Source organism: Tachypleus tridentatus, chromosome 7, assembly GCF_004210375.1.
Source record: "Tachypleus tridentatus isolate NWPU-2018 chromosome 7, ASM421037v1, whole genome shotgun sequence".
Classification (NCBI taxonomy): Eukaryota; Metazoa; Arthropoda; class Merostomata; order Xiphosura; family Limulidae; genus Tachypleus; species Tachypleus tridentatus.
This window is the reverse complement of record NC_134831.1, coordinates 129,116,518-129,141,986: the sequence shown is the minus strand read 5'-3', so window position 1 is coordinate 129,141,986 and position 25,469 is coordinate 129,116,518. Positions and strand designations below refer to the sequence as shown.

Sequence of the window (25,469 nt, the reverse complement as noted above, 5' to 3'; positions counted from 1 at the left end):
ACGTTCAAACTATCGAATTCATGTAGCGTAAAGGTTATATATTAGAACAGAAAAAATAGAAGAGTTGAAATAACGTATTACGTATTATTAACGACAACAACAATACATAAAGTTGTACAGATGTTTTATTAAATATTTTTTCGTGAATCAAGAACCATATAAAATATGCATATTACATATTATCTCCTGCATGTATTATACCAGAGTTATGTTTATTTTTTGAAAGTTGAAAGGTAGAGAGTGAGGCGGGACTTAGTGATAAATGGCATGTACTATTGGTTAATGAAGTAGTCTATCACTTCTACAAGGCGTGGTTAATATTTCAACAGATCATGAGATCACTACTGGAAACTTCAAAAAGATCGATTAATAGAGGGGAAGTGAAATGGCCTTCATTTTTAAAAATAGTCTTCTGATTGGTTTCCTCTTTTCTACATTTCTCACATAGAAAATTCCTCCATTTTTGTCTATGGGCTAGAATTGCTCCTATAAACGAGGGAATTATGACCCCTACCAATCTGGTAACTGTGGCACACGTCGTTTGATACAGAACACTTAAGTCACCTACAAATTAGCAAGAAGAAACACGAGTTTATATTTTAAAATGCCCAGCTCAGATTGTTTTAGAGTAAAGCCACATTAGATTATATTCTCTGTTGTAAGTTCGTAGATTTACTGGTGTCCCACGGGGAACGTCCAGATCACAACCCCAGTTATTAGACGTTCTTTGATTATTTCAAATTTAAAACTGAAAACCAGGAACATGAAAACAAATATTCATTGTTGAAACTATTTTCAATAAAATCGAAAATATATTATAGTTTGATCTTTGTTTGAACAATATAATTCAAATCCGCATCACACTAAATATGATCCGTTTTTCAGCCGAGGGGGCGTTATAATGTTACAGTCAATCCCACTATTCGTTGGTAAAATAGTATCCCAAGAGCTAGCGGTGGATGATGATAACTTGCTGCGTTCCTTCTAGCTTTACACTGCTAAATTAAGAATGGCTAGCTTAAACAGACCTCGTGTAACTTTATTCGAAATTCGGAACAAACCAAATCAAATTCAACAATGTATTATATCAGGTCATCCCATAAATAATGTCCGAAGATTTAATACAGAAAGTGCATCATCATTTCTGTCTAATGACTAAAATATGTAGTAGGACGTGTATAAAAATATTCAGACAAATAATATAATCTAACCGAACTTCACTTTTTCAGATCATTAATCAAATAAACCCTTATGAAGATGGATGTGTCTTAGGATCACATTAGGTATATAATGTTTTATGAGTTTAAAAACACAATAGTGCAGCAGAAACTACACGAAACATTCAAGATGTTTATGGTGTGGGGTCTCTCAATGAAAGAAAAAGTCAAAGGTGAGTTCAGTCAGTTGACTACAGCTTAAGTGATGAGTCACGTTCAGGTTGTCTTGTTGAGTGCAATGATGACTTGCTGTTGGTTGCACTTGATGAAGATTGTACTGTAGCAGTTGAACTAGCACAAAAGTTTAATTCAATCCATTCAATAGTTCACCATCATATGCAACAGCTTGGAAAGGTGTCAAAACTTGGAAAATGGGTTCTCCATAATTTGACAGAAGCCAATCTTAGAGCCAGAATGGACATTTGCACTTCTCTGCAATCTTGTGAATGTCACTTACCTTTTTTAGACATGTTAGTGACTGGAGATGAAAAATAGATATTTTATAAAAATGTTAAGTGCTGCAGACAATGGCTCAGAGCAGGTAAACTGGCTAAAGCACAGCCCGAAATGAACCTCCATCCTAAGAAAGTCTTATTAAACATTTGGTGGGATATTGTTAGTGTGATCCACTTTAAGTTGCTGCCATTCAATGTAACGATTACATCAAACTTCTGTTGTCAACAGTTAGAGTGCTTGAATGTTGCACTGAAAGAAAAGAGGCTTACTTTAATCAATCGTAAAGGTGTTGTCTTACACCTGGATAATGTACGCCCCCATACAGCAAGGATCACATCTGCAAAGGTTGGAGAGCCAGACCCATTTCGTGTGAAACCCATTTATCGAACTTTTACACTTTTCCAGTGTGCTCGACATGGTCCAAAATTGTAGAAATGCCAACCCAATTCTTGTGCCATTTCTCCAACATTTTGGTGTGGGTTTCCTTCCAGTAATGCTCTCATTTGGTCGTTTTCAACAGTAAAAGGACGTCTTCTGTCCTCCTTATATTCAAGACTCACATCTCCAGTATGAAACTTTTGGAACCAACACTGTACTGTACATTCGGAGGTGGCTACTTCACCCCATGCTTGGTTAATAATGCAAGACGTTTGAGACGTATTATGACCAAGTTTGAATTCATGCAAAAAAAATTATGCACAACTTTTTTTCCATCAGTAATTGTAAGGGTTTGAAATATTGGAAATAAAGTTTTAGAAAACAATAAAAACACTAATGAACAGAAGAAAGTTTTAGTTTTTCAATGGTATATATAAAGTCGTAAAAAAAAGACAGGTTTCTTATGCTTATAAATGACTAAAATTTTAATATAAAAATCCGCCATTATTTTTCCAACAACCTGACAAAAACTAACTAAGCCACTGGAGGATCGAATACAAGATTTATCAGTTTGTTTGTTTGTTTTGAATTTCGCGCAATGCTACACAAGGGCTATCTGCGCTAGCCGTCTCTAATTTGGCAGTGTAAGACTAGAGTGAAGGCAGCTAGTTATCACCACCAACCGCCAACTTTTGAACTACTCTTTTACTAAGAAATAGTGGGATTGACCATAACATTATAACGCCCCCATGGCTGAAATGACGAACATGTTTGTTGCGACGGGGATTCGAACCCACGACCCTCAGATTACGAGAGAAACAAAACAACAATTCGAATTTATTAAAAAAAAAAACAAGGTTTCTGCCATGATAGTAAGGACAAAATATGAAGTGAAATAATGTTAAAATATTTTTTTTTCCTATGTGGACAACTTTAATAGGCTATCACGGACAGTCGTGTGATGATGTGGTACACATATGTGACAGTCAACCGTGCTTGAACAACGCTACCTGTTGGGGGAATCAAACAGCTTACAGTTGTGGTTGTCAGCCGGGATTCACGGGAAAGAAGTGTGAAATAAATATCGATGAGTGTTTGTCAAATCCTTGTGTTCACGGGGTTTGCGAAGATGGTGTTGGAGGCTACAAGTGCTACTGCTTACCTGGTGAGTTTACTTCGAACTTGTAAAAACAAACAATGTATTATTCGACTCAACAAACAGGGTAAGGAGGAAAAGTACTACTTTTCTATTTCCACGCGTAAACAAATTCATAAATCTCTCCCTTTGGACACACACATCTAGACAGTCAAGATGTATTTTAAATTAACATATGTTCTTCCAAAAGTTTGACACAAGTAAAATGATGAAATAATACATTGCTTTGGACAATATTTTAATAACTTGTTACTCTTCTGAGTTTTTGTAATGCAAAAGGAACTCCTCAATTGTTTGTTTGTTTTCTTAAAGCAAAGCCTCATCAGGCTTTCTGCTGGGTCCACCGAGGGGAATCGAATCCCTGATTTTAGTGTGATAAATCCGTAGACTTACCACTGTACTAGCGGGGGTGGAGTCCTCTATAACCACGGCTATAATTACATCTCAAATCTGTCAAGAGATGGAGCTACGAGCTAAAAGTTTGTACTCGAAAAAAAACCAAAAAACTTTAGAGCCGCAAAGCCCCGCTGAAACCGAGTGAAAGGTATTTCTAAAAGAAAAACACACACAAAGAGAGATGTAAATTATGGATATTCTTCATCGTAAAAACCAAAATAAATTATGAAGTTCCAGATTTTTTTATGATGGAGTTTTCAAATACTCGTACTGGTAGTTCGAAATATAAGAACATAAATACACCAAAATTACCGGTCCTTGTTTGTTTTGGAATTTCGCACAAAGCTACTCGAGTGCTATCTGTGCTAGCTGTCCCTAATTTAGCAGTGTAAGAGAAGGCAGCTAGTCATCACCACCCACCGCCAACTCTTGGGCTACTCTTTTACCAACGAATAGTGGGATTGACCGTCACATTATAACGCCCCCACGGCTGGGAGGGCGAGCATGTTTGGCGCGACTCGGGCGCGAACCCGCGACCCTCAGATTACGAAGCGCACGCCTTAACGCGCTAGGCCATGCCAGGCCATTACCGGTCCAATTTCCATGTTTAGTGGGAAAATAGTACTGTATAGATTATGCAATAAGTAATCTAAAGATAGGTTTTTAAATTTTGTGCTTCTCATTTCAAATGGTTTTATGAAGATGATCCTGTTGGAAAAACCACTGAAAGTCAACGCAGAAGATCAGACATACAGTTTCATTTTTCATCGTCGGCGACACTTTTATATTGAATTTTTATTACAAAATATAATAAGTGAACTTGAAAAATAAAATGTGCTTTATCGTAAAATTATGAATATTTGATTGTAAGCTCAAAATTGATTTGGTTATTTATATTCAAAAGTACTATTTATTCTCTGTGGGCAATCATTCGGTTTGAAATTATGAACAACTATACTTTACAAAGTTTGACAGGGAGGCCAGGTCGTTAGGGCGTTCGACTCGCAACATGAAAGTCGCGGTTTCAAATCCCCATCACACCAAACATGTTTACCCTTTAAGCCATGGGGGCGTTATAATGTTCCGATCAATCCCATTATTCGTTGGTAAAAGAGTAACCCAAAAGTTGGCTGTGGGTGGTGATGATGATTTAAGCCGTGGGGGCGTTATAATGTTCCGATCAATCCCATTATTTGTTGATAAAAGAGTAACCCAAAAGTTGGCTGTGCGTGGTGATGATGACTAGTCTTCCCTAGTGAGACTTTCTTCTAGTCTTACACTGCTAAATTAGGGACGGCTAGCGCAGATAGCCCTCCTGTAGCTTTTCGCGAAATTCAAAACAAACGATATTTATAAGATTTCTAATACTTCATCTTAAAATCTAAAACAAAGTCAAGTAAGCAGTTGATAATATAAATGCTGAATGAAGTCAACTTGGATGTAATCGGGTCTTAAAACCATCATTTATATAATACAATAAATAATGTTTTGCACCAATTTTTAAAAGGCAATACCCTAACAGTGGAAACAGTTAGCTTTAATAATGAAAAAACACTTCTAATTCAGATCTGAAAGAAAGAATGGAAGCTCTCATCCAGTTATTGATCGCTAGTGGCACAGCGGCATACTTGCAGACTTACAACGCTAAAGATCGGGTTTCGATACCCGTGATGGGGGGATTACAGATAACCCATTGTGTAGATTTGTGCTTAATTCAAAACAACAATATTCTGTTATTATCAAATACAAACATAATTGATCAGAAAACAGAATAAAGTTATGCTCCTCGGTTTTCGAAAATACTTTCATTATGTAATACAGCACTAGAAAACAATTTTAAATTGTTAAATTAAAGACAGGTTGCAAATTATAACTTGTAATTATTTGTTAGAAAACGTTTCGAGAATTCGATTTCCAAAGATGGCTGGAGGTACAAAGATTATCTTAAATTAAATAATACTTGATCAGATGTAAAGTTAAATTATTTGAAGTTTATTTGTTTGTTTTTGAACTTCAAAAAAATTACATATCTCATAAATGTATCAAATACGAATGTGAGTTTGTTTTGAATGTCTCACAAAGCTACTCGAGGACTATCTGCGCTAGCCGTCCTTAATTTAGTAGTGTAAACCAGATGGAAGGCAGCCAGTCATCATCACCCACCGCCAACTCTTTAGCTACTCTTTTACCAACGAATAGTGGAATTGATCATAACATTATAATACCCCCATGGCTGAAAGAGCGATTATGTTTGGTGTAACAGGGATTCAAACCCTCTACCCTCACATTAGTAGTCGAGCGCCCTAACCACCTTGCCATTATTTCAAGAGTGTATAAGCTGACGATATTAGTATGGTGCTTATTTACTATGTAGCAACTGTAACAGTACTTTAAATAAATTATAAGTTTTACATGTTACATATTAGTCTTCCTTTACCTGTAGAAACCAACAATAATATTGCATAAAGTAGTATGACTTACTTCAATTTAAACTAACGTTTATTACCCTAAAGAAAGAAACGTAAAGGGGTATAATATAAATACTACCTGTGTGTGTTTTTTCTTATAGCAAAGCCACATTGGACTATTTGCTGAGTCCACTGAGGGGAATAGAACCCTCTGATTTTAGCATTGTAAATCAGAAGACTTACCGCCGCACCAGCGGGGAAGAATAGTACACCTCACTAAAGAAAACATCTGAAGGATATTTTTCACGTCTGTGTTTAGGTTTGGTTTGATTTGAACTTCGCGCAAAACTACACGGGGCTATCTGCACTAGCCGTCCCTAAGTCTAAGAATAGAGGGAAGGCGACTAGTCATCACCTCCCACCGCAAACTCTTGGGCTACCCTTTTACCAATGAATAGTGGGATTGACCATCACATTATAACGTCCCCATGGCTGGAAGGATATTTGGTGTGACGAGGATTCGAACCCGCGTCCCTCGGTTTATGTCTGTTTTTTTGAGGTATGGATGATATCGTAAATTTTCAAAGCATTTAATTCAGATTTATATAATCATTTTTTATAAGAACTGTAACAACATTGAAGTGATGTACGTTTGAAAGCCACCTTACAGAAGTATTATTTAACGATTATTTTTCTAACTGTTCTTTAAACTCATATTTTAAATAAACTATTACGTAAAAAGAAGTGATGGAGTGTTCCTTACGTTAAAAACGTTTTGCGAGATTTCGGTCCCTCTTACCGGAGCCTTGATCGGGTAATGATGCGCGGAATAGTGCAATTTCAAAGTCCGTCTGAGTTTTTTTAAATATGACTTTCTCTGTGTAATATTAGCTCCTTATTCACTACTGAATATCATAAAAAAAAACTAATTACTAAATCAATACCTTATTCAATTAAAAATACTTTTCACTTATTCTACTGTTTGAGCATAGAAGGAGAATTTGGTCATTTTTCGTTACTTTTATGTTTAAGACATCATAAGACAAAACTAACAACAGTAGTATATATATCAACAGTCAAATAAATATGACGAAATATTTCTTTTTGTGCAGATTATAATACGTGTAATTAAAGAAAATGTTGAACATGTTTATAAGGAGATTAAAGTGGTATCGGTTACAGTTCTAGATCTAGAAATATTTACGGTATGTTTTTATTTTTGTAAATTTTAAAGTAAGAACAAAATAGTAATAGCTATGTCTATACTTGTTAGCTTAGTTATACATTGCTGTAGATAGCTTATTCTATACATGGGTCCAGCATGGCCAGGTGGTTAAGGTGCTCGACTCGTGCGTAATCTGAGGGTCACGGGTTCGAATTGCTGTTACACCAAACATGCTCGTCCTTTCAGCCGTGACGGTGTCATAATATTACAGTAAATCACACTATTCGCTGGTACAAGAGGAGTCCAAGAGTTATCAATTGGTGGTGATGACTAGCTGCTTTCTCTCTAGTCTTACACTGCTAAATTAAGGACGACTAGCGCAGATAGCCCTCGTGTAGCTTTGCGCGAAATTCAAAAACAAACAAACAATATTCTTTATAAAACTACGAATAAAAAACACTACCAAATTTGATAAAGATTCTTTGAAAACTAAAAGGTAAATGTTCTTAGTTTCAGACTTTGTGATTGTGATACATAATTATACTTTGAAAAATAGGTTCTAAAGTAATATAATTTGTTTTTGTAAATTATAATTTAAAATTATAGATTGTTGACTAATAATTATCTTATTTAGGGCAGGTTATCATATTTAAACACAGCTTTAGAACAGTTTGTGTTGTATTTTGTCACTTGTTTGAGTAAGTTTTCAATAAAAGGTTTAGAGAGATTAAAATGCTGCTCTTAAAAAAAATTGAAATTACAAAAATCACCTTTCAGTGTCTCAGCGATAAGTCTGTGGACTTAAAACGCTAGAATCCCGGTTTTCTTACTCGTGACGGGCAGAGCACAGATAACCCGTTGTGTAGCTCTGTGTTTAATTATAAACAAACAATTACAAAAATCTAAATTTCAACCCTAGTGTCATAGAGAAATGAAACTGAACCCCATCTCCTGATACTTCAAATTCACACATACCTTTTCAGATTTCTAAGTCCTTTTTTTTTTTACGTAATTTTGATTCGGTTTGCTTCTCTGTATCCCGAAATCCGTATTTTTACTGGTACTATCATTTAATTTGCTTTCGGCGTGCCATAATTCTTATGGTGTTTTTTTTTGTTGTTAGAGCTTTGGCTTGCTGGCAGGCGACACTGGAGAAGGATTGTGTAAAAAGGAGAAATATTTTGTAAGACTCCGCTAGAGTGATTAGAGTGAAAATAACAGTTTAAGTGTAACTGATGATGATTGCCAATAACTAGAAAAAATAAAGTTTCAGAAATAAGAAATTGTTCTTCAAATATAGATGTTACCTTTCTAGTGTTGTTACTCTTGGTTATATTCATATGGAAGTGTTTCATGCTAAGTGTTGTAATTTAAGATGTTAACTTTCTAGTGTTGTTACTCTTGGTTATATTCATATGGAAGTGTTTCATGCTAAGTGTTGTAATGTAAGATGTTAACTTTCTGGTGTTGTTACTCTTGGCTATATTCATATGGAAGTGTTTCATGCTAAGTGTTGTAATGTAAGATGTTAACTTTCTGGTGTTGTTACTCTTGGCTATATTCATATGGAAGTGTTTCATGCTAAGTGTTGTAATGTAAGATTTATTTTGTTACTATTGTTTATAGCATTGTTAAAAATAAATTATTACACACACTAGAAAAAACAAATTTATCCTATTTTGTAGAATTCTATATTATTTAACGTTGTGTTTTGGATATAGCAAAATCAAATTTGCCAGACGGTCTCGGTGATAATAGCCTGGAGATATTCTTATTTATATGGTATAACCCCTAGCCTGGAGATATTCTTATATAACGTGCTTTGGATATCGCTCAAAATAAAAAAGGTTCTAAGTCTGCAGGGTAGGGGTCGCTAAACTCGCATCCTCACTCGCATTCATATTCACACAAGATATCGGAACGAAAAATGGCTTGATCACGTTCTACAGATAGTTGTTCTGAAGGGATTTATGGAATTAATTGGGAATATGAAGAAGTTTGATCGGGATGCTAGGATATTTGTGGGTCATGAGGGGGTAGGGGGCTTTGAGCCGAACAGCGGAGCACGGTGCTAAATAATATTAATAATAAAATTATAATAGAAAAATTAAAAACATTACAGGAAAAAACTAATTAAATAGCATTTATCAACCTCAAGATCATAAGAACCGATACATAATTCAAGACAGAAATCCACAAAAAAATCCCCCATACTGGATTATACTTTCTCTGGAACTCAGCACATGAAACAAATCAAAAACACAACATATTAAAAAAACAAGCAGAAAATGGAAACCAGATTCAAAAAAAAAAAAATACATTCACACGTTTTTCAACAGTGCAAATCAAATAAACACAACCTAACCATAGAAAACAAGAAAATACTAAATAGGGAAACAAATATAAATAAACGCAAAATCAAAAAAGCCCTACTCATACAACAACTAAAACCAAAATTAATCTAATACAGTATAAAGGAACATCTTTATACCTATATTAATACTATACAACGCCCCCTACAATACCGTACCTGTTTATACTGTCGTCCCTATAATATGCGCCCGGCAACGGCCAGTCGCAAGCTCTCTCTTTGTTAACCTGAAGATAACCTAAGAAGGTTGAAACGTTGTTCTCTGCTTTATTAGTAAAAGTTTTAATACCAATACCAGCCGTCCTGAGATACATTTTTATTATAGTGGTATTCTCGTCATCACGGGTTCGCATAAAAGCTTTACGTGATGCTGGTTGGGCTATCCAACAAATTGCTACAGACTTGAAATGCTCCTCAAACACAGTCAAGTACAACCTAGATTGTAAGACTGAGACAAGCAAGTCTGAAAATAGAAAAGCAAGAGGTAAATCACCTAAACTCAATGATACTGATGTTGAGTATCTTTGTTTATGTACCATTTGGAACAAAAGAAAGACTGCTACGGGTCTCAAGCATGATATAAACAACCATGTACCAAATTACAGACAAATATCCAGATCTACAGTATGAAGAAGACTTAACAGAAATGGAACATTTGGTCACGTATCAGTTTAAAACAAACCTTTACTTCTATTCCAAATATTGTCAAGAGACTGAAATTTGCTTACAAAAGCTGAACTAGTGATGATTGTAAAAGGGTGTTATGGACGGAAGAGTCCACGTTTAAAATATTTGGTTCAAAGCGTAGGTTGTATGTCCGGCAAAAAGAAAAAATTGAAAGATACTTATCGCAATGCATAGCCCATAATGTGAAGCATGGGGAAGACAATGTATTGGTTTGGGTGTGTTTTGTCTGCTAAGTCGACAGAAGACAGTTGCAAAAGAGATGGAATTATGGACCAACGTACGTACCATCAGGTACTGATCCGTCATTATAAACACAGTGGATTTTATATCGTTAGTAAAGGATTCTACTACCGAAACAATAACGACTCCAAACACTCATTCAACCTATGCAGAAATTATTTAGCTGAGAAAGAAGCTGTTGAAGTCATTCAAATAATGATCTGGGATTTGATGAATCAAAATCTTGACAAATCAAAAGCTACTTCCAAAGAAACTTTATAGGAGTGTATTAGAGAAATTTGGAGTAAAATTCCAAATAACACTTTGATTAGATATATTGCAAAAATTCTTCAAATACTTTCTGTAGTTATTAAAACAGAAAGGGGACACACAAAATATGAACTGTTTACTAAACTCAAACATTTCTACCGAGTTTATGTTGTACTAGATGTGAAGATTAATTACATTTAATGTTTCAACTGTAACTTACTTTCTATTGTTCTTTGAAAGTAGCCTGAAATCTAATGTTTGACCTGACAGAAAATATATTAAATATTTTAACCAATGTTATTAATTAAAGAAACACTAATAAAGAAACACCTTAATTACAGAACAGATAAACACCGGGTTTACATTTTGACTTCAACGAAACCTTATTCAGTGTTATAAAACAGTAACTATAATCATAAAAAGGTAGATTCTAATGCAGAAGGTGTTAATAGTCCATAGAAAGGCTTCAGGGGGTTCGAAGCAGAAAAAAAATTGATTTTTTCTTCCATTATTTTGTGTGTATGAGTGTGCGTATATGTTGATGTGCATTTTTCTCAGCAGGAGATTCCTAGCTTTCGAATTAGATTCTCAAAGGTGTCAGTTATCCAAAAAAAGGTTAAACAACACCGTTCTAACGTAAAGTCTTGAATGAGGTTATTAAAGCCACAGAGGATTATTCGTTTCTTTACATGTGTGATTGTTAACAACAATTTTATTCTTTCAAACCTCCAGTTCTGAAATAGAACAATAATAAATTATCAGCTCTATTTAATTGTTTGTTTGTTTTGGAATTTCGATACCTATTTAGGTATCGTGCTCCTAAATAATTAAAGCAAGGTTAGTCCTCACAATGGTTCTTCTTTGGTGAATGCGATTACCTAATGATTAGCCAGAAAATTTCTCCTAATTAAAATACGGACAGTGTTGAAAGTCTTAGAAACTTTATATCGTATATAAATATATATAATAAAGTTTCCTGTTTTTCTGTGTTTGAAATGACGTCTTAATAGAAGTTTCTTACGATACTTTGGTATACCACAAATGATTACCTGTTTAAGGAGGTTCCTTGTTACCAAGTACCAGTTATTTTATTGTTATAATTTTTACGAAGTGTGTATGTTTTTGTAAGTAAAGCTCGCCGAAATGTCTACTTTATAATTTCTATTGTAATAATTTTCTCTCTCTTGGAGGTTACGGAGGCGATCATTGTGAATTTGAATACGATGAGTGTGATTCTAGTCCCTGTATTAATAATGGCGCTTGTGAAGACCTAGTTGCAGGATACAAATGTCTCTGTGGTCCAGGATATAAAGGTCGAAGGTGTCAAGTGAAAGTTGACTTATGTGAAAGTAACCCCTGTCCAAGCCCAGCCCAGTGTGTCGACAAAGGCAACAACTACAGCTGTGTCTGTCATCCCGGGTATAATGGTAATTTTATTTGTAACTTCTTTATTTGTCAAACCGGATTTATTGAATTTTTTGTTTCTGTCACACTGAATATTTTGTGTATCTACTTGCCGTGTTGGAAATTCTGACAGTATTTATTTTTATGGTATCGAATAAAGTGTGGCCCATAGTTTTCCCGCCATCCCAGTGGCACAGCAGTATGTCTGCGGACTTACAACGCTATAAACCGGGTTTTGATACCCGTGGTGAGTAGAACACAGACAGCCAATTATGTAGCTTTGTGGTTAACTTTAAACAAACAAAGTGTATAGTACCATCACAACCAATAAAGTGAAAAAAACTAAGGATAAGAAATGAAATATTTCTGGATGACTTCGCTTGAAATACAATAGAATTATTACATTAACGTTTTTACGGGGATTCTATTTTTGCCACTGTCCACCGAGTATATTAATTATTCTTATTTGTTTCATTCTTTATATGTTATGGCAAAATTTTAGTAGATACTTTTTAAAAATATTTCATCTGTTATGGCAAAATAATGGTAAATATTTTTCATATCTTTAATGATAGAATAATGGTAGATATTGTTTCATATCTTTTATTTCTGTTAAGGCGTGTGTTTCTGTTTTCTTATAGCAAAGCCACATTGTTCTATCTGTTGACTCCACCGAGGGGAATCGAACCCCTGATTTCAGGGTTGTATATCCGTAGACTTACCGCGGGAGACTTCTGTTAAGGCAAAATTATGATTGATATTTTTCACATCTTTATCTGTTATGCTAAATGAAAGCTTTATATTTATCTTTACGCTTGTTTTGTTTGCAGTTAAACACAAAGCTACAGAATGGGCTATTTGTGCTCTGTCCCCCACGGGTATCGAAACTCGATTTTAGTGTTATAAGTCCGTAGACATACTAATGAGGGACGTTTTTGAGTTCATACGAAATTAATTTAATATTTAACTGTATTCAACGACCTTCAATAATTAATTAAAATAATGCAGCAACCCTTTACACAGAGATTGTTTACACTTTTTAATTTAAATCAGTAAGGAATGGGCCCAACATGGCCAGGTGTGTTAAGGCTTTCGACTCGTAATCTGAGAGACGCGGGTTCGAATCTCCATCGCACCAAACATGCTCGCCATTTCAGCCGTAGGGGCGTTATAATGTGACGATCAATCCCATTATTCGTTGGTAAAAGAGTAGTCCAAGAGTTGGCGGTGGGTGGTGATGACTAGCTGCCTTCCCTCTAGTCTTACACTGCTAAATTAGGGACGGCTAGTGCAGATAGCCCTCGAGTAGCTTTGTGCGAAATTCAAAAAACAATAACAAACAATCAGTAATGAATAGATTGAAAAGTGGTTTACGCAAAGACTGTCTCATTCGTCCATTTAAGCCAACGATTGCAAGTTTGACAATTGCTATATGCGAAACCTGTTTAATTTTTTCAGTTCAGTTAAGAATGACTGGTTTGACGAACTATTTTAACATGAGACTCTTTACTTTCTTATCGTTATTATGTAATCTACGACTAGTGTAAAAATATAGGTATGACTGTATTTATCCCGTGAAGCTCCCTGCTAGTACAGCGGTAAGTTTACGGATTTACAACGCTAAAATCAGCGGTTCGATTCCTCTCGGTTGGCTCAGCAAATGGACCGATGTGGATTTGTTATGAGAAAACACATACATTATCCTGTGAAAATTGACGTGTTGTTGTTTGGGTCGTGCTTTATTTCATAAACCTTTTGAACAAGTTGTGTGTATTACCAAATATATGATTAATTTATTTTTCTTAAAGCTAACTATGGTATCTCGTATTCGTCGAATGTATCTGTAGAAAATCTGAATTTGTTGTACTTAATAATTTTATAACTTGTTTACGTTTATTTCTCATTAATGATATGTCATCAGGAACTTCGTGAGAGTCCTGCCTGATGCAGTGCAAACAAAAAAACTAAAAAAAAAGTTCCAAATCATGTTGCCGTTATAGACATGTTTATTGCACGTGAACAATCTAAATGATGGGATTTTACAGGAGCAGGCTGCACACAACATTTCGACCCCTGTTATCCTAATCCCTGTGAGAACGGTGGACAATGCTGGCCTAGCACTGATTCTTTCTTCTGTTCCTGCTCACCAGGGTACACTGGAGACACGTGCACAGGTTTGTTTTATTAATTCTACAGTTTATGGTGGTCCTGGGCGATTAATTTCTAATTCCCCTGGGACAAAATTATTAAATTAAGTTTAAATTCTAGGTCACTAAAAACGTTTTGAGATGAAAAAATAGAATTATCGAACATTACGGGCTGGACAGTCCAATACAGTTCTAAGATACATTTGCACTATAATAAGACCCCTTTTATATTTTTTTCTGTTTAAGAATACGTTATATATTTACTATTAACAAAGTTCGAAATCTAGTACGCGCAACGAAATGTTTTACATAAATGTGAAATATTCATGACAAGTACATAACAAAGTATACAAGGTAGTCCCCTCCCAAAAAAGCAATATTTCTATTTTGTTTTTTATGGCAAAGTTGCTAGGTGTCTTCACCCCTTTATTTTGAACTACTGAACAGAATGAAGACCGGTCAACTTGTAGCACTCCGCCACCCATCCCACACGCTAAGGGATTGTCTATTGTTCTTATAATGCTCTAAAAAATTAAAGTGCACGAAATATTTTGTGGTATCACCAGCAACGCTGAAAGACATTTAACAAAACTGTAAGTCTTACGTATTACCGAAACTAAAAATTCGGTTGTTATTACTATGTTTCAACATTTAAATAAAACAGTAGGTATACAAGTACTTCATGCCAGAGGGTGTTGTACTACCTCCAGAACTTCATGTTTCCTCGAACCTGGCTTGTCCACTCTGATATCTGATGGCCATCCCGCGCCTTCCAAAAGTAATAGGATTCTCAGCAAGCTTATATAGAAGAGATGTATTTCCTTACCGCATTCTTTATTAAAATGACATACTGTAAACTTAGACATAAATGAGAATGAAATACGTCAGTTAAGAGGTTTATTCCATGTGAGATTTATTATTGATATTGCTCCTGTACTGACTGAAAGACAATGAAACTAATTACATTAGTGAATTATAAGAATCTCATTACACTTAAACCACAATATGCACCACTTGTAGCCCCGCACCGCTAGCTCAGAGACAACTCGAAAGGTTTAAATCACCAAAAATCAGTTTTCTATACCCACGATGAGCAGAGCAAATATAGTTCATTGTGTAGCTTTGAAGTTATCAAAAAAGAAACCGACAAATGTCTGAATACTTTTAATTGAAATATATTTATTTATATTAATATAATTAATACGTTCAAAGTTATCGTAAATACTTTTTTCTTTTTTAATTTAGCTGAATTTTCAAATCCAGTCACTCCAATGGCACACACTCAAGGAAGAACAGAAGAACCGCTAGAGGGTGTTAGTATTTCCTCAAAACACGTCCACAGTGTCTATATTGCCGTCTCGACATTGGCAGGAGCCTGCATGGTCATTCTCATTGTGATAGCATCATGCCATTGTCGAGTACTCAAGTTCTACCACCGTTTTGTCAGGAAGTATGGTTGTTCTAGACTTGAAACAAAGAAACAGAAGTAGTAAGTATCATGAAGAACTAAATATATGAAAAAACTTTATTTTGTAATCGTAGCTGAGTAACTAAGTGTTATTGATAAACAACTTTCTATTTAGCTGTATTGTTGGAAGAGTCAAATGCTATAGAACCTTCATGTTAAGTTTCTGAATGTTACTGTCATCTTACACAGCTACATGTTTAATGCGTTATTGTGTACATTTGTTTGTTTGTTTCTGAATTTCGCGCAAAGCTACACGAGGGCTGTTCGCGCTAGCCCTACCTAATATAGTAGTGTAAGACTAGAGGGAAGGCAACTAGTAATAAGCACCCATTGCCAAGTCTTGTGCTACTCTTTCACTAACGAATAATGAGATTGACCATCACCTTATAACTCCTCCATGGCTGAAAAGGCGAGGATGTCCACTCAGACTATGAGTCAAGCGCCCTACCACTTGGCCATGCCGGGCCACTGCTGTTTTTATAGTTACCATAAGACTGATAGCCAAAATTAACAAGATAAACATTTCGCAGAATAGTAGTCAATTAAAAATACAGGACAAAAACATAAAAAATATAAATAAAACTAATCCAATAATAAGGCATGACTTCGGAGAGAGTGAAGAAGAAGCCGACAGAAAGAACAACTAAAGAGTTGTAACTAATAGCACCACCAGATGGAAGTGAGAAACCTAAACATCCTAATGTTCTCCAGAATGTTATAACACAAACATTTTCTCAAGAACACTAACGCATAGCAAACAAGACGTCTTGAGGGGTCCTCCTAGAGTTATAACCCCCCAAAGCAGTTACTGAAACTGTCTATTATCTATTTACTGAAGGTATGTGTGTATTTTTATAGGAAATCCACATGTAGCTATCTGCCGAGCCGACCAAGGAGAATCGAACCCCTGATTTTAGCGTTGTAAATCTGTAGGCTTACCGCTGTACTAGCTGGGGGCTTACTGAAGGTATAACAAAAAGATGTTCCAAGGGACTTTATATGGTAGTAGCCTTTAACACAGTTACAGAGAGCACAACAAATATGAATATCAAAGACATCCAGATATATAACTCAATACACAATCACTAGAAATACTAGTATAAATACATATTTTGGAACCTCGAAGAGTACAAACAGTAGCATCATATATTGTCACCATGATGTTTTACCAACTTATGTCTATGGATGTAGGTAACTTTTTATTATCATTAATGGCTCACCACTTCATAAACCCCACTTACTGAAATTCAGAGAAGAATCGGTGAAACGTAATATTTACTGAAGGTTCCTTCGCGTTTTTACCCTGGGAAATGGTGGAAACGTACAAAAGCTAGCTGTAACTCTTCCTTTATGCTAGGGGTCAGGCGAAGATAACATAAGTCAACTGTTGCACCTTTTCACGTTTGGAGTCAGGGAAAGTTTAACAGCACTACATGTTCTTCCATCTCCGGTTGCTAATCTCTCACTGTTCAGGGAAGTTCTAAGAAAAACATCATATGTGGTGGTGACGGCTGGGATTCGATCCTAGGTCCTCTTGATAGAAGTCCGGTGCGTTATCTATACCCTGGGATCAAAATGTGGGATATCTCCTCTCCAGTGAAATAAAGAAGTTAGTTACTAATTAATGATATAACTCAGGGATCGTACAAGCAATTAAATGTGACAATGGTTGATATCTGATCGCAACAACCATATCGGAAATATTTAGTTAGAAACAAGAGTCAACCGCCAGTAGTTCACATTTAGTTATAAAGAGTTTACTGCATCCAATATTTAACCGTCGTTATATCTCCATGTTTCATTAATCTTCACACCCTGGTTTTCAATGTGAATACTAAACAGTCGTTTTAGGATGGTACAATCAGAAGAAGTCCAACTATTCTGTCTTATTGTCACACAGGTTATCCAAAATAAACGGATAAAGCTATTCTCAAACTCATGAAAATCCATTTAACACGAGTATCTAGTTTTAACTGGTAAAAGTTAAACCCAAACCCTAAAGAAGCAATATCATTGTTCCTTCTCATTTACCAACTAACAAATATATCCATTAAAACTACTATCATATAATCTGATAATAACAGCTTAGAAAGGTTTGTGCACGACCATTTTGGAACCTCGCCACGTCTTTGCAGTCCGTGTTGTTACTTTCAGTCATCTCTATCTTACTACTGTGCATCTTGAAAATTGTTTTACAGCAATATTGTACTTTGCACAGTGCTCCACCATAATGCCGTTATGTTCAAGGCATACCTCTCTGTACGCTTTCAATAATTCATCTAATGAACAAGGATGACGGTTTCCTAGTGCCTGTTTCAACATTCCGAGCCTACAAATCCATAGGATCTGTGTTTGGCGACACGACCAGTATGTAATAATGTGAATATCCGTTTCATTTTCCAACTGTTTGAAGCATAAGATGGTAGAATGAATATGCTGTACACTGTTGCCTGGAGCAACAGAAGTGTCTTTTGCATCTGACCTTTCTGTTCGTGGATTCTCAAGTGCCATGAGACGTCTCACTTTATTTTGCAACTCTCTTTCTAGATGGGTCTGGTGCCCTAAGTTAATCCACATTTTTTTATTTTACAATACCATTAAGTACAAGAACTCTTCATGTTTTGTTTTTTTTAATTCTCAATTTTAACATTTCTTTACGAATATTTTACGTCGGAAAGAACTGTGGCACACCGTTCCCAAAAAGCCATCAATTTTCTCTTGCATCACACTACTAAGGAACGCCCAAAATGTGTCACGTGACCTGCTGGTTTGCATATCCAAAATAGTTTCAGCCATAAAATTTAACGAAGTATTGACCTCTCTTTCTTTTATTTGTAATATACTGCGCTGAAGATTCGAAAAGGAACGAGTGAGCTCAACGTTACTTCACATTATTTGAAACAATAGCTGACAGTACTGTTATATTTCTAACCTTCACGGTGCTTACTAGCAACATTAGAAAGGTTATGCAGCTGTAGCTTCTATACATTCCAAGAGGACTACGTCAATTGTTTAGTTTATGTTTGTATTTCATGAAGTGCGTAACCCTTATTTTCGTCTCAAAAATATATTGAATTTGAGGGTGTGATTGGCTAGAAATTTTCCATCTTCAATACAAAAGAAATAATGCCAATATATAGTCACTTATGTACAGGGTGGCCCGTAAGTCCCTACCCATCCATATATTATTATAAACAACGTTATAATACTAATGATGAGTTAAAGGCAGCTGTTACCACGGCATTTGGAACAATAACCCCTGCTATGTTGAGGAAAATGTCTCACAGAACATGGCGTTGCATAATATTATGCAGCGAGAATGAGGGACATCACACAAATACACTGGATACATAAGATATATGGATGGGTAGGGACTTACGGGCCACCCTGTAGAAAGAAACTTTTTGTTACGAACATTGTTATATTTTACTTGCACGGAATGTGCAGAGGGTGCGGCTTCTGAAAGACAAAGACGGAGATTGAAAAAATATTAAGAAATAATATACATTTTAAGAATAAAAAAATACTATAATTTTATTCTGAGAAATACTCAATTCCTTGTTTTTTATTAACATGTTTAAAGGATACTCTCTATCTGTTGTTTGTGCAAATACGATATTCGAAAGAGTTCATTAAATCATCTCTTTCATCATTCTGCCTCCTAGTGGTATATCTGCGAACTTACAACGCTATAACCCGGAGTTTGATACTAGTGGTTGGCAGAGCACAGGTAGCTTATTGTGTATCTTAGTGTTTAACTTCAAAATAATTCATCGTTATTTTGTGATATATAATTAAATTTTTTACAGTAATAATTGCCTACTGATTATTTCTCATTTATTGTATATTAATATGCATATTGTATATTTATTGTATATTGTATATTAAGGTACATTTTACTGTGTCGTGAAATGGGTTTTGTTCTGCAACAGTGATGATCCAGAGAAGTTTTCCTTGAATCTCCAGGAAAATGCCTCTACTTTTAGACCGTTTTCTGACAGTGTATACGAAGCAACTATAATAGATTTAACAGACAATCTAGACAGACCACTCATCGCTTGAGATCATTCCTGGTTCCCCTGTCTCGTCTTCTCTGGTTCGTGTGACAGGAATGATTTTATAAAAGAGAATATAACTAATCTGAATGAAGCCCAATTATTACCACTTCAAGTGTATGTGTTTCTTTCGTGCAATATAACATAATCATTATAAATAGAAAAAGTGAAACAAAGACTTAACTGGAGTTATTCATGAGGATTTATGTGTCGATGTTCCCCAACTATGTAAGTGAATCATTGTTTCACAAACACGCCAGTTTTCTTAAAGTTTAGTTGTTTTTCTTTCAGAAAATGTTACTTCTTTTTAATTTGCTTTTTGGATCATTTTCTGTTAAACATATAATCTTTTATCATCACAACATGATTTTAACTGGACACAGCCCTTCTGTTTCCCAATTAAAGTGTAAACATGCAACCTGTTTATATTGTTTATATTTCTGTTTTTATGTGTTGTTGATGCTATAAACATTGATTAAAGCACAATTTAGACGTAAGTAAACACTTTTTTTTGTCAAAGTTTGTACAATTTAATTTGTTTTGTTTTTTTAATTTGTAAAATAAAACTGACATTAAATGCAATAAATAACGGAATAGTTTATTTTTTAACATTTAAAGTTATAATCGTAAGATTAACTCTGATCACAGTTTTGGAAAATACTGAACTGTAGTTAATTCTAAGATCTGTCGTGTTAGAGGTCATTCACAGATACATTTATTTATGTTTTATTTGCATAAATGTACTTCATTGTTCCGTGTAATTGTGCTATTGTTCATAAAATGTTGCTGTACATAGCACGTATTAGCATTTCAATTGTTTTTAACATAAACTAACCACATTTGCTAACACTTTTCATCAGTTTTTACAACTTTGACGATTAACATGTTTTCATATTTACGTTACCAGTAAGAAAATGTGGATTTCTTTGGTATTCGCAGTAGTATCTTTTATTATGGTTAAAATTTTTATTATTGACTCTTATGTAAGATAATATAAACGAGTGACTGTGTGTGTGTGTTTTATATAAGAGCTTTATAAATGAAATAATCGATTTTCTGACGAAACAAGTACAAAGCTTCAGGCGTTTTGCTACATTGTCAGCCATCCGGTTTTAAAAGGTATCTTGCGCCTTCGTCACGTACGTATCATTTGTTAAACTGTGTTGGACAATCGTTAATGTGGATTTATGCTTGTAGCAGTGAAAGCGAATATTTTCTCAGAAACATTTGTTTTCAACAATGCTTTGGCCTGGCATGGCCTAGCGCGTAAGGCGTGCGACTCGTAATCCGAGGGTCGCGGGTTCGCATCCCGGTCGCGCCAAACATGCTCGCCCTCCCAGCCGTGGGGGCGTTATAATGTGACGGTCAATCCCACTCTTCGTTGGTAAAAGAGTAGCCCAAGAGTTGGCGGTGGGTGGTGATGACTAGTTGCCTTCCCTCTAGTCTTACACTGCTAAATTAGGGATGGCTAGCACAGATAGCCCTCGAGTAGCTTTGTGCGAAATTCCAAAGCAAACAAACAAACAATGCTTTATGAAAGGATGTTTCGCATCGCCTGTCAAGTGACATATGTGTTATTCAATACCTACGTACGTGAACAATAATCAAAAGTACATTTATATTTAAACGTCAGATTTTACTTTTATTTAATTTTGGTTTCTTTCTCGTAGGAAAGCTGTTTAATTACTGGAAAATGTTTTGATCTTTCCTTAATATCAGTGGTTTCCAACCTTTTTTATGCCCCGCACCCCTAAAAAATTTTAATATGTTCTCGCACCCCTCACAGTAATTATTTATTTACAAATAAAGGTGAAGGTGGCCAAAACAAGTGTTATCTCGCACCCCTGGTTGGGAACCACTGTTTTATATTGTGGCACTGTAATTTCTATGTGGATTAATGCCATATAGCTCAACCTATTCATTTGTATTAAGAACATTTATCACTGTATATAGAATTATCACCTTATCAAGACAGTGATGCAAATTAAGGCAGGGAAAGTGAGAATTATTTGAAATATAAATATAAATACTGTCATGAAGAAAAATGAAAAATATGCTACAGAAAATAATTGCCTTTTTTATGAGTTTAGTCAGTTACTGATTTACTGGTATTACTTTCACAATTTCCCCTTTAATTGTTCCCAATTTTCCCTCACGTATCTAACAATCCACTCGGATTACGAGTGGAACGCCTTAACACGCTTGACCATGCCGGGCCCCAATAGGTCTGTCACACGTGTTATTGAACCCACTGACACGATGATCAAAATAAGTTATTTTCGAAGGCCCTAATGTTTTGTCGATAACTGTCAGAATACGGGATGGCCATCTTTTTGCCATCTTTGCCTGCCGTTGATTCTCCTTCAACTTTAATGATTAAAATCTTTAAACCTTTCTAAACCTATGGGATATTTAATTTGAAACTCTCGTCTTAAAACACTTCTTAAAAGTACACTTTACATAAACAAAGTAATCATCACAGTGGGGCTAAAAGGATATTAATGTTTCCAAACACTCCAGTGAAGAAAGTGTCTTTTTTCCAGAATTAATTAACTACCTGCCACGATTGTATATATATACACACACATCAAAATAATTTTACGTTGTGCCAATAGGTTTAGCGTGTTGATAACGAAGTCGATATATGCTGTTTTAAGTAGTGTCTAAAGACTTATCCTATTTGTTGTCGAACACGTTGATACAAAGATGAAACTAAGCTACTTTAAGATATGTCAAGTAAGTGTTATCTTTTAATGTGTCCCAATGTTCTGATCTGTATTCCCAGCTAGACGTCAGGAAGTTTACCTTTCTTTTACAAATTTGTATAATCAGTAGATCGATTACTTCATTAGATACTGAGATTTGAAAACTGATTCTCCTTGAATGAACTGAAAAAAACAGTTCATACAATTTTATTCTGTGTTATTTTGTATAAGTTATGTGAAAATTCATCAATAAACGTTTTATCTCAACTAGGCCTTTCCCTGTACTTTTTTTTTCCTCGTAAAGTAATTGTCAAGAATGAGCAAAGCGACTTCACCCTTTCCTGCTAATAAAACGTCAATATTAGGGTAAGATGAAATAACAACGCTCAGAATTATTGGTAACCATTTCACATTACAATACAAAGAAACAAATTAATTCTGAAAAAGACCAGGAATAACTGTTTGTCGCACTAAACTTGATATGATAGAGTTATTTAAGAGAGTATAGACATATAAAGTTTTAAACTTGAGAACATGAAGTGTTTTTTCCTCTCTCATCTGTTAGAGCATTAATTTCACATATTTTATAGTACAAACCAATATGAATTTTTTAGGCAGTATAGCGTGTTTGTAAGTATTTGTCAAATGATTATTAACAGGGTTGTAAGAAACGGTAAGGCCAGTCACGCCATGCTTGACCTGGCTACGTTTGTTAATGAAATCCATAACTACAAGCCTACAGTTTATGAATTTTAACTTCTTTTGATTCAATGAATTACGTTGTGCAAATGTAGGATTTATAATTAAGATTCAATCTCATACCATTAAGTTTTCTGGAAGACATGCACCCAGACTCCTCACCACCAGGGGCCCGGCATGGCCTAGCGCGTAAGGCGTGCGACTCGTAATCCGAGGGTCGCGGGTTCGCGCCCGCGTCGCGCTAAACATGCTCGTCCTCCCAGCCGTGGGGGTGTATAATGTGACGGTCAATCCCACTATTCGTTGGTAAAAGAGTAGCCCAAGAGTTGGCGGTGGGTGGTGATGACTAGCTGCCTTCCCTCTAGTCTTACACTGCTAAATTAGGGACGGCTAGCACAGATAACCCTCGAGTAGCTTTGTGCGAAATTCCAAAACAAACTTCTAACATTTTTGGCAAAATTGTTTTTATTAATATGGTTTGTATTACTTTGTTTTTGTAATTATTAGTATAATTAGTTTTGACGCTATTTGCGCATATCGTTCTTTACTGAAATTCGAAATAGCTCCACCATTTTTTAGCTGCGGCATATTGGCTCGTAGAATGGCTCCTAGTTTGTTTATTTTTCAAGTGCATACTTTTAGCTCATAGTTTAGTCATCTGACCGGTTTAAGATCTAAGTTGTAGTTTTGGACTCAGGATGCTGAAACATTTTCATTGATGTGTTTGACTATGTCTAAAGTCTCATAAATTAATTTATTCTAAGAATTTCAAGCGTCGCGCTATTGAGTGATCCCTTTGTTTTTCATTTGCGACACAACTTTATCGATTGTTTATTAACTGTGTTTTATTCCTCCTGCATTAATTTTTTTTTACTGGTTACTTTGGGTATTATCCTTTGCCTACCGTGGTTCGGCGGTAATTCTGAGAACTTCTAACGCTAAAATCAGGGTTTCGAAACTTGGGGTGGGCACAGTATAGATAATTCATTCTGTAGTTTTCTGATTAATAGCAACCTATTATTCCTAAGTGTGTTTTATTGACGTTATATGTGATTTTAAGCTATTATTGTGGAATTTTCAGAAAATCTAAAAATATTACGGGTTTTTAAAGCTATAAACGTTAATAAAAGTATTTTTAAAATGAAGTAACATAATTTTTATCCTTGGAAAAGCTTGGATGACTTTATAGGAACGAGGGGACATCTACATGTCCAGACGTCATTGTTTTGTGAAAGAAAAGGAACACTTTGGATCTCTGTAACTTATTAATAGTAATTACTATAGCATTACAACATTTTTACTCCTGTGCACTACGGAAACGTTCCCTTCCTTTTCCTAAATTTGACAGAGGATGTGGTATACAGCAATAAATATTGAAACACCTCTTTATATAATGATAGAATTTTATATCTTTGTCAGCGGAAAGCACCACTGACAGTGATATAATATGTGCTCGTACTCTAATATTGTAATATTAAAGACAATTAATCAAAATATCCTTATGTTTTCTTATATCAAAGCCACTATCTACTGTGTCTACTGAGGGGAACCGACCTCCTTGAGTTTAGCTTTGCAAATCCGAAGATTACCCATGTGGCCCGGCATGGTTAAGGCGCCCGACTCGTATTCTGGGGGTCGTGGGTTCGAATCCCCGTCGCACCAAACATGCTCACCCTTTCAGCTGTGGGGCGTTATAATGTAACGGTCAATCCCACTATTCCTTGGTAAGAGAGCAGCCCAAGAGTTGGCGGTGGGTAGTGATGACTAGCTGCCTTCCCTCTAGTCTTCTACAACTAAATTAGGGACGGCTAGAGCAAATAGCCCTCGTGTAGCTTTGGGCGGAATTCATAAACAAAACAAACTTACCGCTGTCCCACCAATATCTTTCTACCCTGCCACGTTGAACTAATATATGGACTGAGAAAGTATTAATTATTATTAGGAGACATAACTGAGTTTTTATATGAAGTGTGATTCTAATTATCAAATTATTGAATTTCGTTGGAGTTCCATCCCGCTTCTCTCGGTGGTTAGGAATCCTCTCTGAGCCAGGGATTTAGTACAAGTATATATTGGATGATCCGAGCCTGGTCAAACAAATATACCAATGAAATGTGTTATTTTCCCTCTACTTCCAGATACCGATCACACTTGTCTAACACATTGATAGCAAGATCAAATAAAGTTATTTCATGTTGTGTCAATAGGTGTATGTGTTTCTGAATTTCGCGCAAAACTACTTAAGAGCTATCTGCACTAGCCGTCCCT

At 35.5% G+C, this 25,469-nt stretch overlaps 1 protein-coding gene across 1 annotated transcript in view; it reads left to right on the top strand.

The window, feature by feature from the left end:
- LOC143258113 (uncharacterized) overlaps window positions 1-20,273 on the top strand; it is a 51,208-nt gene extending 30,935 nt beyond the window's left edge. Inside the window, exons 6-10 of the mRNA XM_076517129.1 lie at window positions 2,992-3,216; window positions 11,914-12,150; window positions 14,173-14,301; window positions 15,520-15,763; window positions 19,675-20,273. Of these exons, the coding sequence (XP_076373244.1) occupies window positions 2,992-3,216; window positions 11,914-12,150; window positions 14,173-14,301; window positions 15,520-15,763; window positions 19,675-19,804 (965 nt within the window). The 3' untranslated portion in view covers window positions 19,805-20,273. The remainder of the gene's footprint in view (window positions 1-2,991; window positions 3,217-11,913; window positions 12,151-14,172; window positions 14,302-15,519; window positions 15,764-19,674) is intronic.
- The last annotated feature ends 5,196 nt before the right edge of the window (window positions 20,274-25,469 follow it).